The sequence below is a fragment of the Typopeltis vanoorti genome, chromosome 9, assembly GCF_054136105.1.
Source record: "Typopeltis vanoorti isolate ZY-2024b chromosome 9, IOZ_Tvanoo_1.0, whole genome shotgun sequence".
NCBI classification, from domain to species: domain Eukaryota; kingdom Metazoa; phylum Arthropoda; class Arachnida; order Uropygi; family Thelyphonidae; genus Typopeltis; species Typopeltis vanoorti.
In genome coordinates, this window is record NC_143557.1 from 21,678,931 (window position 1) to 21,692,408 (window position 13,478).

The 13,478-nt window shown below is 36.5% G+C and overlaps 1 protein-coding gene across 2 annotated transcripts in view; it reads left to right on the plus strand.

Moving 5' to 3' along the window:
- The window catches only part of LOC150102918 (FERRY endosomal RAB5 effector complex subunit 3), a 342,399-nt gene that overhangs the window by 47,080 nt on the left and 281,841 nt on the right, over positions 1-13,478 (plus strand). Inside the window, exon 1 of one of the 2 annotated variants that reach the window (XM_090398556.1) lies at positions 13,217-13,415. The exons of the other annotated variant lie outside the window; for it this stretch is intronic. Coding sequence (XP_090254682.1) covers positions 13,394-13,415 — 22 coding nt within the window. The 5' untranslated portion in view covers positions 13,217-13,393. Of the gene's footprint in view, positions 1-13,216; positions 13,416-13,478 lie in introns of those variants that run through there. 2 annotated transcript variants of the gene reach the window in all.

The following is a 13,478-nucleotide window of genomic DNA, read 5'->3' on the forward strand; positions in this document are numbered from 1 at the left end:
AAATCTTAAATTTAAAAACCTAGATTGAAATCGTTGCAAAATAAAATGTTAAAACTGATATTCTGAGAACAAAGAGAACAATCCACTCTAATAAGGGCAGCAAGGACAGACCATAAGGTATTTAATGTGAAACACGTATGCCACTGCACAGTCATATTAAAACATTACTTCAGTCCAACCTACAGAGTAATTAGAACAACATATCAGATAAAAAGACCACCATAGTCAACAAACTACATAACATAGAAGTATAATAATCACTACAGAAGCCACCCAAAACTTCAACATGCCTGACATGACAAACAAACTTCCATTCGACGACAGAAACCTAGCGACCTACAGAGAGCTGAATCAGTTGCTATATAAATTTTATATAGTGAGACTGAAAATGAGATGGAAATTACTCTCTCTCTCTCTCACTCACTCACACACACACACACACACACACACACACACACACACACACACACACACACACACACACACACACACACACACACACACACACACACACACACACACACACACACACACACACACACACACACACACACACACACACACACACACACACACAGGTACGGTACCGTGGCAGCGTGGACACGTGCAATTTGGCGTTAGATCGCAGTGCATTTGTTTCGTATTCTAAAGCGTTAATTGAACAATTCCAATTATTAACTATTCAATCAATGTCAAAACATAAGCTATAACTTTTAACATGTTGTATTGAATTTATATAATGCTGTAAGCATTATTATTATTTATAAACACAAACAAAATTTTATTTTTTTATTTTTTCCTTGGGGGTGCTGCAGTGTCACAGTGCTTATGTACAGGCGCCACCACACACACACACACACCTATAACAAACCTCTCAAACATCATTAAGGACACCAGCGCATCGTATATATATCTACTCTCTGTATATAAAAAGATAAGCCGAAATTTCAAACGCTTTTATGTTACGTTTTTTGTATCTTCATTGTTTTGAGCCAGTTAAGGCGATAGGCCGATTAAGCTGATTAGCCGAAATTTGAAATGTTTCACGTCCAACAATGTGTTTGACAACGATTTGTTGGCTGTTTCAAAACAATGGAGAACCGGCTTACCAGCCGAAACTCGGGGATTAGGCACCAGGGGGGGAAGACCCCCCCTGGTGCCTACACTATATATATATATATATATATATATATATATATATATATATATATATATATATATATATATATTCATACATAAGTTTCATTCATATTCATTCATACACAAGCACATAAACAGTTCATCAACACCTGGATTGTGACGGGCAACAAAACAAAACCGCCGGCATCTGAGAAACTTCGAGGAAGAAAGAAATACCACCCAAACAAACATACAAACAAAATTATTATTATTATTATTATTATTATTATTATTATTATTATTATTATTATAAAAATCAGCTAACGCCTTTTTATTCCCACATATAGGGAGTAGGCAAGGCCCTAATTTTTTATTTATTATTATTATTATTATTTCTTAGATAAATTACATACATAGATACAATAATAATTGTATATATTCACGTGAGTGTATATATATATATAATGTTTATAATACATTACAATTGTGAATAACAGATACTTGCAAGTTAATAATATTTTTAAATAATGTTTTTTTTTTAAATTCAATCCTTTTGTTTTATTTTTTGTTACTATTATTATTATTGTTGAAATTATGATTGTATATTCTGCTTACATATTTACAACAGGTTTTTTTTATTTTATTTTATTTTATTTTATTTATCTATTTATTTTCTGTATAATATAATGCTGTAAGCATTATATTATATATATATAACGTTCAACGTGGCTAAGTGCAAGGTGATGCACTTCGGGAGGATGACATCGCATGCTGTTTACTATATTAACGGAACTGAACTGCAGGAAGTTGATGAGACAAGAGACTTGGGAGTTATTGTGTACAGAGAACTTAAGTTTAAAGGGCATATTGCCAAGATTGCCAAAACATCACATCAAATTACATGGTTGTTGAGGAACACACTAACAAGCAGGGATAGGGAAGTTATTGTCCCACTCTATAAAGCATTAATAAGGCCGCATTTGGACTATTGTGCACAGATCTGGTCGCCAGGATTTCTTGGTGATGCGGAAGTGGTAGAGAGGATTCAGAGGCGGGTTACAAAGATTGTTGCAGGTCTGTGGGATGTTCCCTATGAGGATAGATTGATGATCTGTGGGCTCCAAAAACTAGCTGATAGACGTGGGAGAGGAGATATGATAGAGGTATTTAAATTGTTAAAGGGATTTTACAGGATTGATACTAATGATATTCTTAAGACCAATGCAGGATGTGAGAGAACGAGGGGCCATCCCTGGAGATTGTGTAAGAGTGTGGTTAACAAGGGTGTTAGGACTAGATTTTTTACTTGGAGGGTTGTGAATGGGTGGAATGCTTTGCCAGAACTGGTTGTGAATGCTTCAACTGTGAATGAATTTAAGGAGAGGTATGACAGGTATTGTGTAAATAATGGTTAGTGTGTCAATGTCGGGTCTCCCGCGATGAGTCTTTTGACTCCATGGAGACACCGTTAAAATAATAATAATAATAATAATAATAATAATAATAATAATAATAATAATAATAATAATAATAATAATAATAATAATATATTATATTCTTTCTTTCGGAGGAATTTCGGATTTCTTCCTCGATGCTTAGTAGACCTTATTTGAGGAAGATAATAGACAGCGGTGATTTCATGGTTATGTTTCTATACTGGTCGCAAGCCAGGTGCTGATTTTACTGTTTGTTGGTACGTGCGTGAAAGACTTCAACTGCTATTACAGTTTAATTTTTTTTTCTTTCTTCTTTTTTTTTTTTTTTTGCAAGTAGGGTTGGGTTTAGACATGGTGTGTTTGTTTGTTTGTTCTTGTAGTGATGGGTTTTTGAGCGGGAGTTTGTCATAGGTTGTGTGTGGGGGTGGGAGAGAGAAACAGGAATTGCTCTAATTTTCATTCTCGCTATAATATTTATATAGCGCCTGTTTCAGCTCTCTGTATGTTCCTAGGTTTCTGTCATCGAATGGCAGTTTGTTTATCATGTCAGGTACGTAGAAGTTTCGAGTGGCTTTTCGGTTTTGATTGTTGTACGTATATGTTATGTAGTTTGTTGACTGTGGTCTTGTTATTTGATATATTGTTCTGGTTACTCTATATGTTGGGCTGTAGTAATGTTTTAACATGACTGTGTAGTGCCATAAGTGTTTCACCTTAAATATTTTGTGTTGTGTCCGTGCTTCCTGCATAAGTGTGGGTTGTTCCCAGAATATCAGTTTTACCATTTTATCTTGCAACCATTGTAAGCCTGTTAAGTCTCTAGTCTGTGCAGAATGCATATGATGTAATTGCATATATTAAAATGTTTTCACATAATGCTTTATAGATTAGTATTTTTATGTGTGTTGGGGCAATGTCTTTTAATCGGTATAGTTTGCTTGCTATTATCCTAAGCTTGGTGTGTAGGTAGTTTGTATGGCTATTCCAACTTTGATCAGCATCGAAGTGAAGTCCAAGGTAGCGTGTTGTTTTCACCTGTGTGATGGTTGCGATTTTAGGTTCTGCGCTTTGTGTATAGGAGGATGATGTTGGATAATGAGATATTTAGTTTCTATGGGCAGGGTTTGAGGGTTTTTGAATATCATTAGCTTTGTTTTTCAAGGGTTTATATATATGCCGTTTTCAGTTAACCAGTTAGTGATTTGATTGATGTCGTGTTGCATATTTGTGTAAGCGATATTTGCGTTATCGTGAATGGATACTATGGCCGTGTCGTCTGCGTACTGGAAGATTTTACTTTTTAGGGGAAGGTGGCTTATGTCGTGTGTGTATATGTTAAACAGAATGGGAGATAAAACAGCATCTTGAGGTATTCCACAGGTTACCTGTACCTCTTTGCTATACGCTGATCCTATACGTGTTGTGTGCTTTCTGTTTTTCATGTATGTTTTAAACCACTGGATTAGACGACCTTCAATTCCGATATGCGTTAGTTTCGTTAACAAGGTTTTGTGTGTTAGTGTGTCAAATTCTTTTGTTAGGTCAATAAATACCACTAATGTTATTCTGTTTTTATCCAAGCAGCGTTTATTAGGTTTGTGATGGAAAAAATAAAAGAACAGCAATATTCAAGGAGTATTGCTGTTTTTTTATTTTTTCGGAAGCCATATTGTGTTTTGGGTATGATTTGAAATTTTTCTGTGTATGTGGAGAGTTTGTGATGCACGATGCGCTCCATGATTTGGTTGATTACAGACAACGTGGCGATGGGTCTGTAATTACTTATAATGTTTCTTTTTCCATGTTTGTGTATGGGTGTGATTAATGCAGTCTTTAATGTTTCAGGTGTGTGTCCCGTTTTGAAGATTTTGTTTAATAGTTTTTGTATAACTGGAAGTAGGTTGGTTGAATGTTTCTTGATGTCTTTTGGTCTGATTCCGTCTATCCCCGGTCCTTTGTTAGGGTTAATTTGTTGACTTGCCAGTGATAGTTCTTCTTTTGTTACTGTGGGGAACCACATCGACTGGGTTGCTCGTGGACCTAGTGGAGAATGTTCGTTTGTGTTAGGAAAGGTTGTTTCTCGTAGTTTTTGGACAGAGTTCACGAAGTGCCGATTAAAGTTGTTTGCCAACTGTTTGAGGGATTTGGGATCGCAGGCAAAGCTGTGTTTTATGTGTTTTATTGTTTCTGAGGCAGTGTTTCTGTGTATATTGGCCAGCATTTCATTAATCAGGTGCTAGGTTTCCTTTATGTCATTCTGAGCTGTTGTTAATTTGTTGCTGTAATAGTTTCTTTTTTCCGTTCTAATCTGTGTTGTTAGGAGATTCTGTTTTCTTTTGTATTCAGCTTGTAAAGTGATATTGTTTGGCGACTTCTTAAGTTATTTCCATAGGGCATCTTTTCTTTGTATGTCTGTTAATATGTTGTCTGTTATCCATGGATTTTGTTTCGTTTGGGGGCGTATTTTTATTTTTGTTAATGCTTTATTATATATTTTGTTAAATGCAAGTTTAAGATTATTATATACAGCTTCAGCAGAGTCTAAAGATGCTATCTGCATCCAGTCTGTTTTTCTTATTTCATCGTTTACTATTGCTTCGTTTAGAATGCTATAATGCTGTTTTGTAGTCTCAGTGAGTTTTATGGGTTCTGGTTCAGTGTGTAACTGTAATGCTGTGAAATAATGGTCTGCCAGTTTGCGTGTTATGACGACTGTGGCTGTTTGGATGGACCCTTATATTTATATGATCAATGCAGAATGCGGTTGTTGTATTTACGACTGTCTCTTCTCGTGTATACGACTGTATGGATGGGGTTATGTTATATGCCGATAAGAGGTCTAGGTATTGTTCTGTTTTGTTATTTATGTTCCTAATGTTTATATTCATGTCTCCTATTATTATCAAGTATTCTCAGGTGCCTACTTCCGTGGCTAAAAGCCATCTGTTTAGTTCATCTAGAAATTTTGTGGTGCTTAACTTGAGTGGTCTGTATATTGCGTTTAATATCAAGGAGTTTTCTTGTTTAATATTTTTAATTTCGATGCATATGTTTTCTGCATATTCTAATTTATAGTTTATTTCCGTTACTTCTAGTTTATGTTTGGTAAATATTATTATACCATCGCCTCGTCTTGTTTGTCTGCAGTGTCTGTGTTGTTGGAAGTGTGGCATTTGGTAGGTGGATTCCTCTTCGTTTGTCTTAGATACTTCAGTCAGGATTAAAATGTCTATGTCGTCTATATCTTCCTTCAGATAAGCTTGCAGGGTCAGCCAATATTTTTGAATGCTTCTGATGTTGATGTGGAGAATAGATAGTCCTTTTTTGGGGATTGTCACTTGTTTCCATTCTGTTATTGATTTCGAATGTGGTAATTATCATGTTCCAGGGTGATTACGTCTGCTTGATTGTCTGCATTCATTTTGGTTTGGTGTGCTGCTCCTTCTTTATGAGTTGTCAATATTCCTTTCAATGTGGCAGCCTGTTGAGGTCTTCTACGGATTTTATTTCGATTGGTTTTGCGTCTTGTGTCTTTCTAAGGAGTAGTTGGCTGTCTCTTATCCATATAAACTGGTAATTTTTTTCTGTTTTTACTTTCCTTGCTTGGGAGAATAGTTTCTGAAAAAAAAAAAAAATCAGCTAACGCCTTTTTATTCCCGTATATACAGGGAGTAGGCGAGGCCGTTTTTCGCCCTATCTAACTTTTGGAGACTGAGTGGGCAGTTCAATCTCCACTGGTACCCAATCAGAGATAGCTAGCCCAAGACTATCACTAATTAAGCGGCACGCAGTGAAGAGAGACGGCACTACAGGTGCCGTCATCTCGTGGTCCCTAACACTCGTATTTAATGTCTGAAATAATGTGGATTCTACGGTCGATTTTCTTGAGCTTACGGGACGAAAACCCGAGTTTCCGGGAGAAAAAACCCGCTTGCCCGTGCCAGAGATCGACTAACTCGGGAACCGGTCGAAAAAAGGCTTAGAAAAAATTTCCTCTAGTCGACGACTAGATTCGAATCAAAGTCTCCCTTCGTGCGGCCAAGCGCCGTGGTTTGCAAACGTCACATTTACTGAGCTACATAATATGGCGTTAAGTATTCGGACAAGAATATTTGGATATTGTAGTGGTCTCCTTTAAGATCCTTGACTATTGGTGTTTTAATCTTGCTAGCTTTTATAAGTGTAGTTTTTGTTGGACTGTTGGTGAGTCACACCATGATCGGAGGAGGACGTGAATTATTTTCTCTTTTCCTTTTTTGTGGTAACCGATGTACCGACTGGATATCTTTTGATTCAATGGGAGCGCCAAATTTTTGGCTTAGTTGTATTACGATGTCTCTTAGATGTTCCGTTGCGATTTCTGTGAGACCATCTATGATTAGATCATTTTTGTACTGTTGGTTTAAGAGCTCGTGCTGTTGCTTTAAAGAGTCTAGTTCTTGTCGTAGTTCCGTTGTCTCTTTTATTAGATTATGCTGTCTTTCGATTAGCTCTTTAACGCAGTTTTTAATTTCTCTAACTGTCTGTAATACATCTTCTACTGAGTTATTATTAAATTTAATAAATTCCTCATATTGGTTGAATTTTTCGGTAATCTGTAAGATATGTTTTTGAAATAGTTCTCCAACAAAATAGATTAAACAGTCTTTTAGGTTTTGCAATCTATTTTCAAGTAATGCATTTAAAGTTGGCTCACCTGGGTTTCCGTTGTTGTTTTCTTTGTTTTTAATTCCCTCTGCTGTTGATAGCTGTTTACAGCCTGCGGTTGTTTTCTGCATTAGCTGTTATCCACTTGCAGTTGAAGGCAACATTCATTTGTTGTCTCTGCAATGGGGACACTTCCACTCATCACGATTTTTGTTTGATTTTCGCTGCCAAGTGGCCTCGGACAATCCCGAACATAGAAAATCCATGTTTCTCTGTTTGAAGAACGGAATTCACTGATATACTTTAAATTTTAGTTCACAAGAAAAAAATCTACTTTGCAACTTAAAATATGGGAGCATCGAAATAGCGTGCTTGCGACCACTTGCTGCTAAATTAATAAAAAAAAATCAGCTAACGCCTTTTTATTCCCGTATACGGGAGTAGGCGAGGCCATTTAGCCCTATCTAACTTTTGGAGACTGAGTGGGCAGTTCATTCTCCACCGGTACCAATCAGAGATAGATGGCCCAAGGCTATCACTAATTAAGCGGTACACAGTGAAGAGATACTGCTCAAATGTGCCGCCATCTCGTGGTCCCTAACCCTAACACAATATATTTAATGTCTGAAATAACGTGAGTTCTATGGTCGATTTTCTTGAGTTTACGGGACGAAAAACCCGAGTTTCCCGGAGGAAAAACCCGCTTGCCCGTGCCAGAGATCGACTAACTCGGGAACCGGTCGAAAAAAGGCTTAGAAAAAATTTCCTCTAGTCGACGACTAGACTCGAAACCAAGTCTTCCTTCGTGCAACCAAGCGCCGTGGTGTACAAACGCCACATCCACTGAGCTACACAGGCTCCCCTAAAATAATAATAATAATAATAATAAAAATAATAATAATAATTATTATTATATTATTATTATTGATTCAAAAAATGGCAATGTTAAAAAAGTGAAATAAATCCATGCAGCATTTCCCACTGATAACAACAACAATAATAACAATAAACTGTAAATATAATATTTGAATTAAAATGACCTTCAGATTGAAATATAAATGCAAATGAGAAAAAGAATTTTGTAAACATTAATAATTTTATATTTATATAATATTATTCCACATCGAATATCATTAAATATCTCTCTCTCTCTTAACACATTAAACGAATCTTTGAAAAAAATGTAAAATACATTGTCAGTATCGTTATTTATGCACATTTAAATAAGATATTCATTTAACATTAAGTACTGAATTTTGTAATGAAAAACAAATGTAATAATAATTCTTCAATTGTACATTTGTGAATAATTTGTATGTGAAGATGATATAAACTTTGTCGCCTTTGCCAAAAAAAAATAATAATCATAATAGTAATAATATGGAACTTGTGTCTATTTAATAGTTATTATAAGTAATGCTTTAGATAATCATATAGGGGCCCAGCAGCTAGTAGTTTGATGATTTAAAAAAAAAAAAAAAAAAAAAATCAGCTAACGCCTTTTTATTCCCGTATACGGGAGTAGGCGAGGCCATTTAGCCCTATCTAACATTTGGAGACTGAGTGGGCAGTTCAATCTCCACTGGTACCAATCAGAGATAGATGGCCCAAGGCTATCACTAATTAAGCGGTACTCAGTGAAGAGAGACGGCTCAAATGTGCCGCCATCTCGTGGTCCCTAACCCTAACACAATATATTTAATGTCTGAAATAATGTGGGTTCTACGGTCGATTTTCTTGAGTTTACAGGACGAAAAACCCGAGTTTCCGGGAGGAAAAACCTCCTTGCCCGTGCCAGAGATCGACTAACTCGGGAACCGGTCGAAAAAAGGCTTAGAAAAATTTCCTCTAGTCGCCGACTAGACTCGAAACCAAGACTTCCTTCATGCGGCCAAGCGCCGTGGCTGGCAAACGCCACATCCGCTGAGCTACACAGGCTCTTGATTTTTTTTTTTTTTTTTTAATTTTTTTTTTCAGCTAAGCTAAAAAATCAGCTAACGCCTTTTTAGTCCCGTATATACGGGAGTAGGCGAGGCCATTTAGCCCTATCTAACTTTTGGAGACTGAGTGGGCAGTTCAATCTCCACTGGTACCCAATCAGAGACAGATGGCCCAAGGCTATCGCTAATTAAGCGGTACGCAGTGAAGAGAGACGGCTCAAATGTGCCGCCATCTCGTGGTCTCTAACCCTAACACAATAAATATATTTAATGTCTGAAATAATGTGGGTTCTACGGTCGATTTTCTTGAGTTTACAGGACGAAAAACCCGAGTTTCCGGGAGGAAAAACCTGCTTGCCCGTGCCAGAGATCGACTAACTCGGGAACCGGTCGAAAAAAGGCTTAGAGAAATTTCCTCTAGTCGCCGACTAGACTCGAAACCAAGACTTCCTTCGTGCGGCCTACCGCGGTGGTGTGCAAACGCCACATCCACTGAGCTACACAGGCTCATTAATTTTTTTTTTTAAAGAAATAATTTTTTTATTATTATTATTTTTTATTGTTCTTTCAAATATTTACATATGTACAATGATCATCTATTCATTATATTATTTTTACAAGGTTCAGCACTTTGTGCTACATATAATGAGATTTAAATAGTAATGATGATAACAGTTTTTTTTTATATATAACAATCCTAATAATAATTTACAATTATATTGTTCAGAGTTACATAAGTTGTATAATATTACATGTTGTGGTTTACTATTTTTTTTTTCAAGTTTGAAAAGGTGTGATTATACAACAGTATTTACACATATGCAATCTAAATATTATGTTTCCTTATTTTCACAAACATACGGTGTAAACTCATAATTTACTTTTAAAAGAATTTTTTTATATACATTGCATACAGTTACAGATATTGTATACATTTCATACATTTGTTACAGTTATTATATACATTTCATACATTTGTTACAATTATTATATACATTACATATATTTGTTTACATGATATATTACTTACATTTGTTTACATGTGATATTTATATTACGTACATTGGTTTACATATAATACATACATTACATACATTGGTTTTCATGTGATACGTACATTACATGCATTTGGTTACATATGATACATCTTGGATGAGAACTAATTTTTTTGCTTTCATCCTCGAAGCTTATATGTAAGCTTATCTGAGGATGACACCAGTTGGTCATTATGTATTGTTTTTTTTTTTTACTGTGTTGGGAAGCTACGAAATCTATGATTGAGAAATTCGCGCGCGCGCACTCACAGGCACACGCACGCACGCACGCGCGCACGCACACACACACACACACACACACACACACACACACACACACACACACACACACACACACACACACACACACACACACACACACACACACACACACACACACACACACACACACACACACACACACACACACACACACACAATAACTTGGAATGTATTGATGCGTCGCTGAACTGGAAACCTGAGCGAATATATTGTGTTTCATTAAGTTTGTATGGTATTTTGGGTGCGTGTTTCTTGTTCGTAGTATGTCCTTAGAGCTCTTTTCAGGCTATTGTAGTTTGTAAGGTTTCTGTATTCAAAAGGTAATTTGTTTATCATGTCTGGGATGTAGAAGTTTTGCGTGGTCTTTTCGTAGTGATTATTGTATTTATATGTGATATAATTAGTATTGATGTAGTTGATGATGATAATATCAATAATATTAAGGTATTTTATTCCCTTATAGGGAGTAGGTGAGGCCTTTAAACCTTATCTTGGTTTTGGAGACTGAGTGGGCAGTTCAGTCTCCACTGGTAGCCAATCACAGATAGCTGGGCCATCATATGTCTCTCACTAATTATAGGCAACCACTGACCAGCAAACAAGTGCTGCCATCTCTTAGTACCTAACCCTAACAGGATATGATGTTGTCTGAAATAATGTGGGTTCTGCGGTCGATTTTCTTGGGTTTATGGGATGAATAACCCTAGTTTATGAAAAAATAAACCTGCTTGAATGTGCCAAAGATCGATTGATTTGGGAACGAGTCGAAGAAATTCTTAGAAAAAGTTGCTAGCGACGACTAGACTTGAGCTATAAGTCTATCTTTGGGTAGCCTAGCACAGAGGATGGAAGTGTATCCTCCACTGACCCACACAGATTCTATGATGATGATGATGATGGTGGTGATGATGAAATATTGTGGTACTATTAGGCCTTTAATGACTCAATAAGTGTCAAGATTGGCTTTTGTAGCCATTATTTCAGAATTAGTAATTAGTTTTCTAAATATATTTATTTTTTATCTAAATGGCGTATGTTCTTCTGACTGTTTATTTCAGCTGCTGAATTAAAAATTCCAGTTTCTCAGTGAGAATCAAATAATCGCACCTCCGTGTGAGACCCACTACCTCCATTTTAGTTAAAAGGATCTCATAAAGATTCTACTTGTTCTAGCGAAGATCTTTCTGATCAAAGGACCTCATCGAACCTGAACTGATGTATGGAGTCTCTAAGAACATGAATGCCTGCAGTCCTGTATAAATTATATTTGCTTGGTTACTGTTAGGATTCCTGAAAAAGTGTGTTATATGTTTAAATCAATTAGGCCACTTAGCAGAACTTTTTCTAGTCCTTTCTTTGACCATTTTCCAGGTTAGATGATCCCTGGTATGAGAATGTATAGATTTCCTCGCAGAATTCAGGTTTTCAATCTTTTATAGATATATTATTGATCTTAAAACTCACACCATTGCAGACATAATACGAATGTTAGGGCTTAGATTAATAAAATGGCTGCAGTTGTGCTCTCTCTCTCTCTCTCTCTCTCTCTTCTTAAATAGCTTTTATTCATTGATAGCTTGAGCTCAATATCACTGAAGTCTGAAGACTGTCTGCTTTTTACAAAAAGTTTGTTCGGCTAAGGGAGCCAAACAAAATTAAAAGCTAAAGTTAAAGCTAAAAAAACTTTGACTACTTGCCCTGGGGTATAAAATGCGTTAGAGGATTTTGAAATTATTATTATGCAGTAAACTTCCATGGAGTTTGAGCACTCATCGCTGATGGACACACCACCCTATATGATCCACGGCCAGCACCACACTATATATGTACACAACTGTTGTGTACATACTCTTTCTATCTGCTACATGAGTGTTCTTTGCAGACGTATGTGTTTTCGGGACAAAAACAATTTTTACTGAGAAATGTCTTTCTCCTTAAAAGAGCCATGTTGCATTGTATTTAGCAGTGTCCTGGAGGGGATGAAAAACATTGCATTGAGGTTTGTGAGTTTGGCCCGTCGCGAGTTTTATCAGCTTTATCCCTCTACACTTATTAATAATGCTAACTATAGAAGTAATTTTAATCACTCACCCACCCACCCACCCACCAACCCCACACACAAACACAAAGTATACACAGCAACTACCTTTTAATTCAACTGAATCTGCCAGATTTAAGGTGTACCTCAGGATTCAGTCCTCTGGTCATTGTTGTTGTTGTTCAATCTATAGATTAATGAGATCAGGACGGGTTTAACTGAAGTTGTGCAATTGTTTGCCGATGATGCGAAGATTAGGCAAGGCAATCAGGGATGATACTGATACGCAGCACTTACAAAATGATTTGAATAGGCTGAAAATTGAGCCAAAAGAAAATGGCTATCAGTTTAATGTTAGTAAGTGTAAAGGTATGCACTTTGGTGTGATGAGATTTCCAGCGGCATATTATTATTATTATTATCATCATTATTATTATTCGTGACACCTGGGAGTCTGGAGACTCATCGCCGGAGGACACCTATTATAAAACTGTCTCCACCACTACACCGACCCTCTACTACCAATCATCTCCATCAACGCCATCTACCGCCCACCACAAGTAGTATTTTTTGTGTGTAAATTGCGTGTGTTCTGAAGGGCCGAGTTGTCTGTGAGGGATGAAAAACCCGAGTTTCATGGAAAAAACCTTGCTTCTTCCGTATGAGATTGGCTAACTCACCTTCGATTGAAAAAGACCACATAAAGATCCCTCCCGTCACGACGAGAATCGAACTTAAGCCTTTTTCCAATCGAAGGGCGTAATGTATCGTCGTCCTTTATTATATCAGCGGAGTTATGATACAAGAAACTGGTGATCTTGGAATAATGATGGATAGGAATTTGAAGTTCAAAGGTTTACATAGCCAAGTTTCAAATACACCTCAGAAGATTATGCGATGTTGAAGCGAACCTTTACATGTAAGGATAAAGAAGTCATTTTGCCTCTTTATAAGTGAGGCATCTAGTGTGAATGAATTTAAG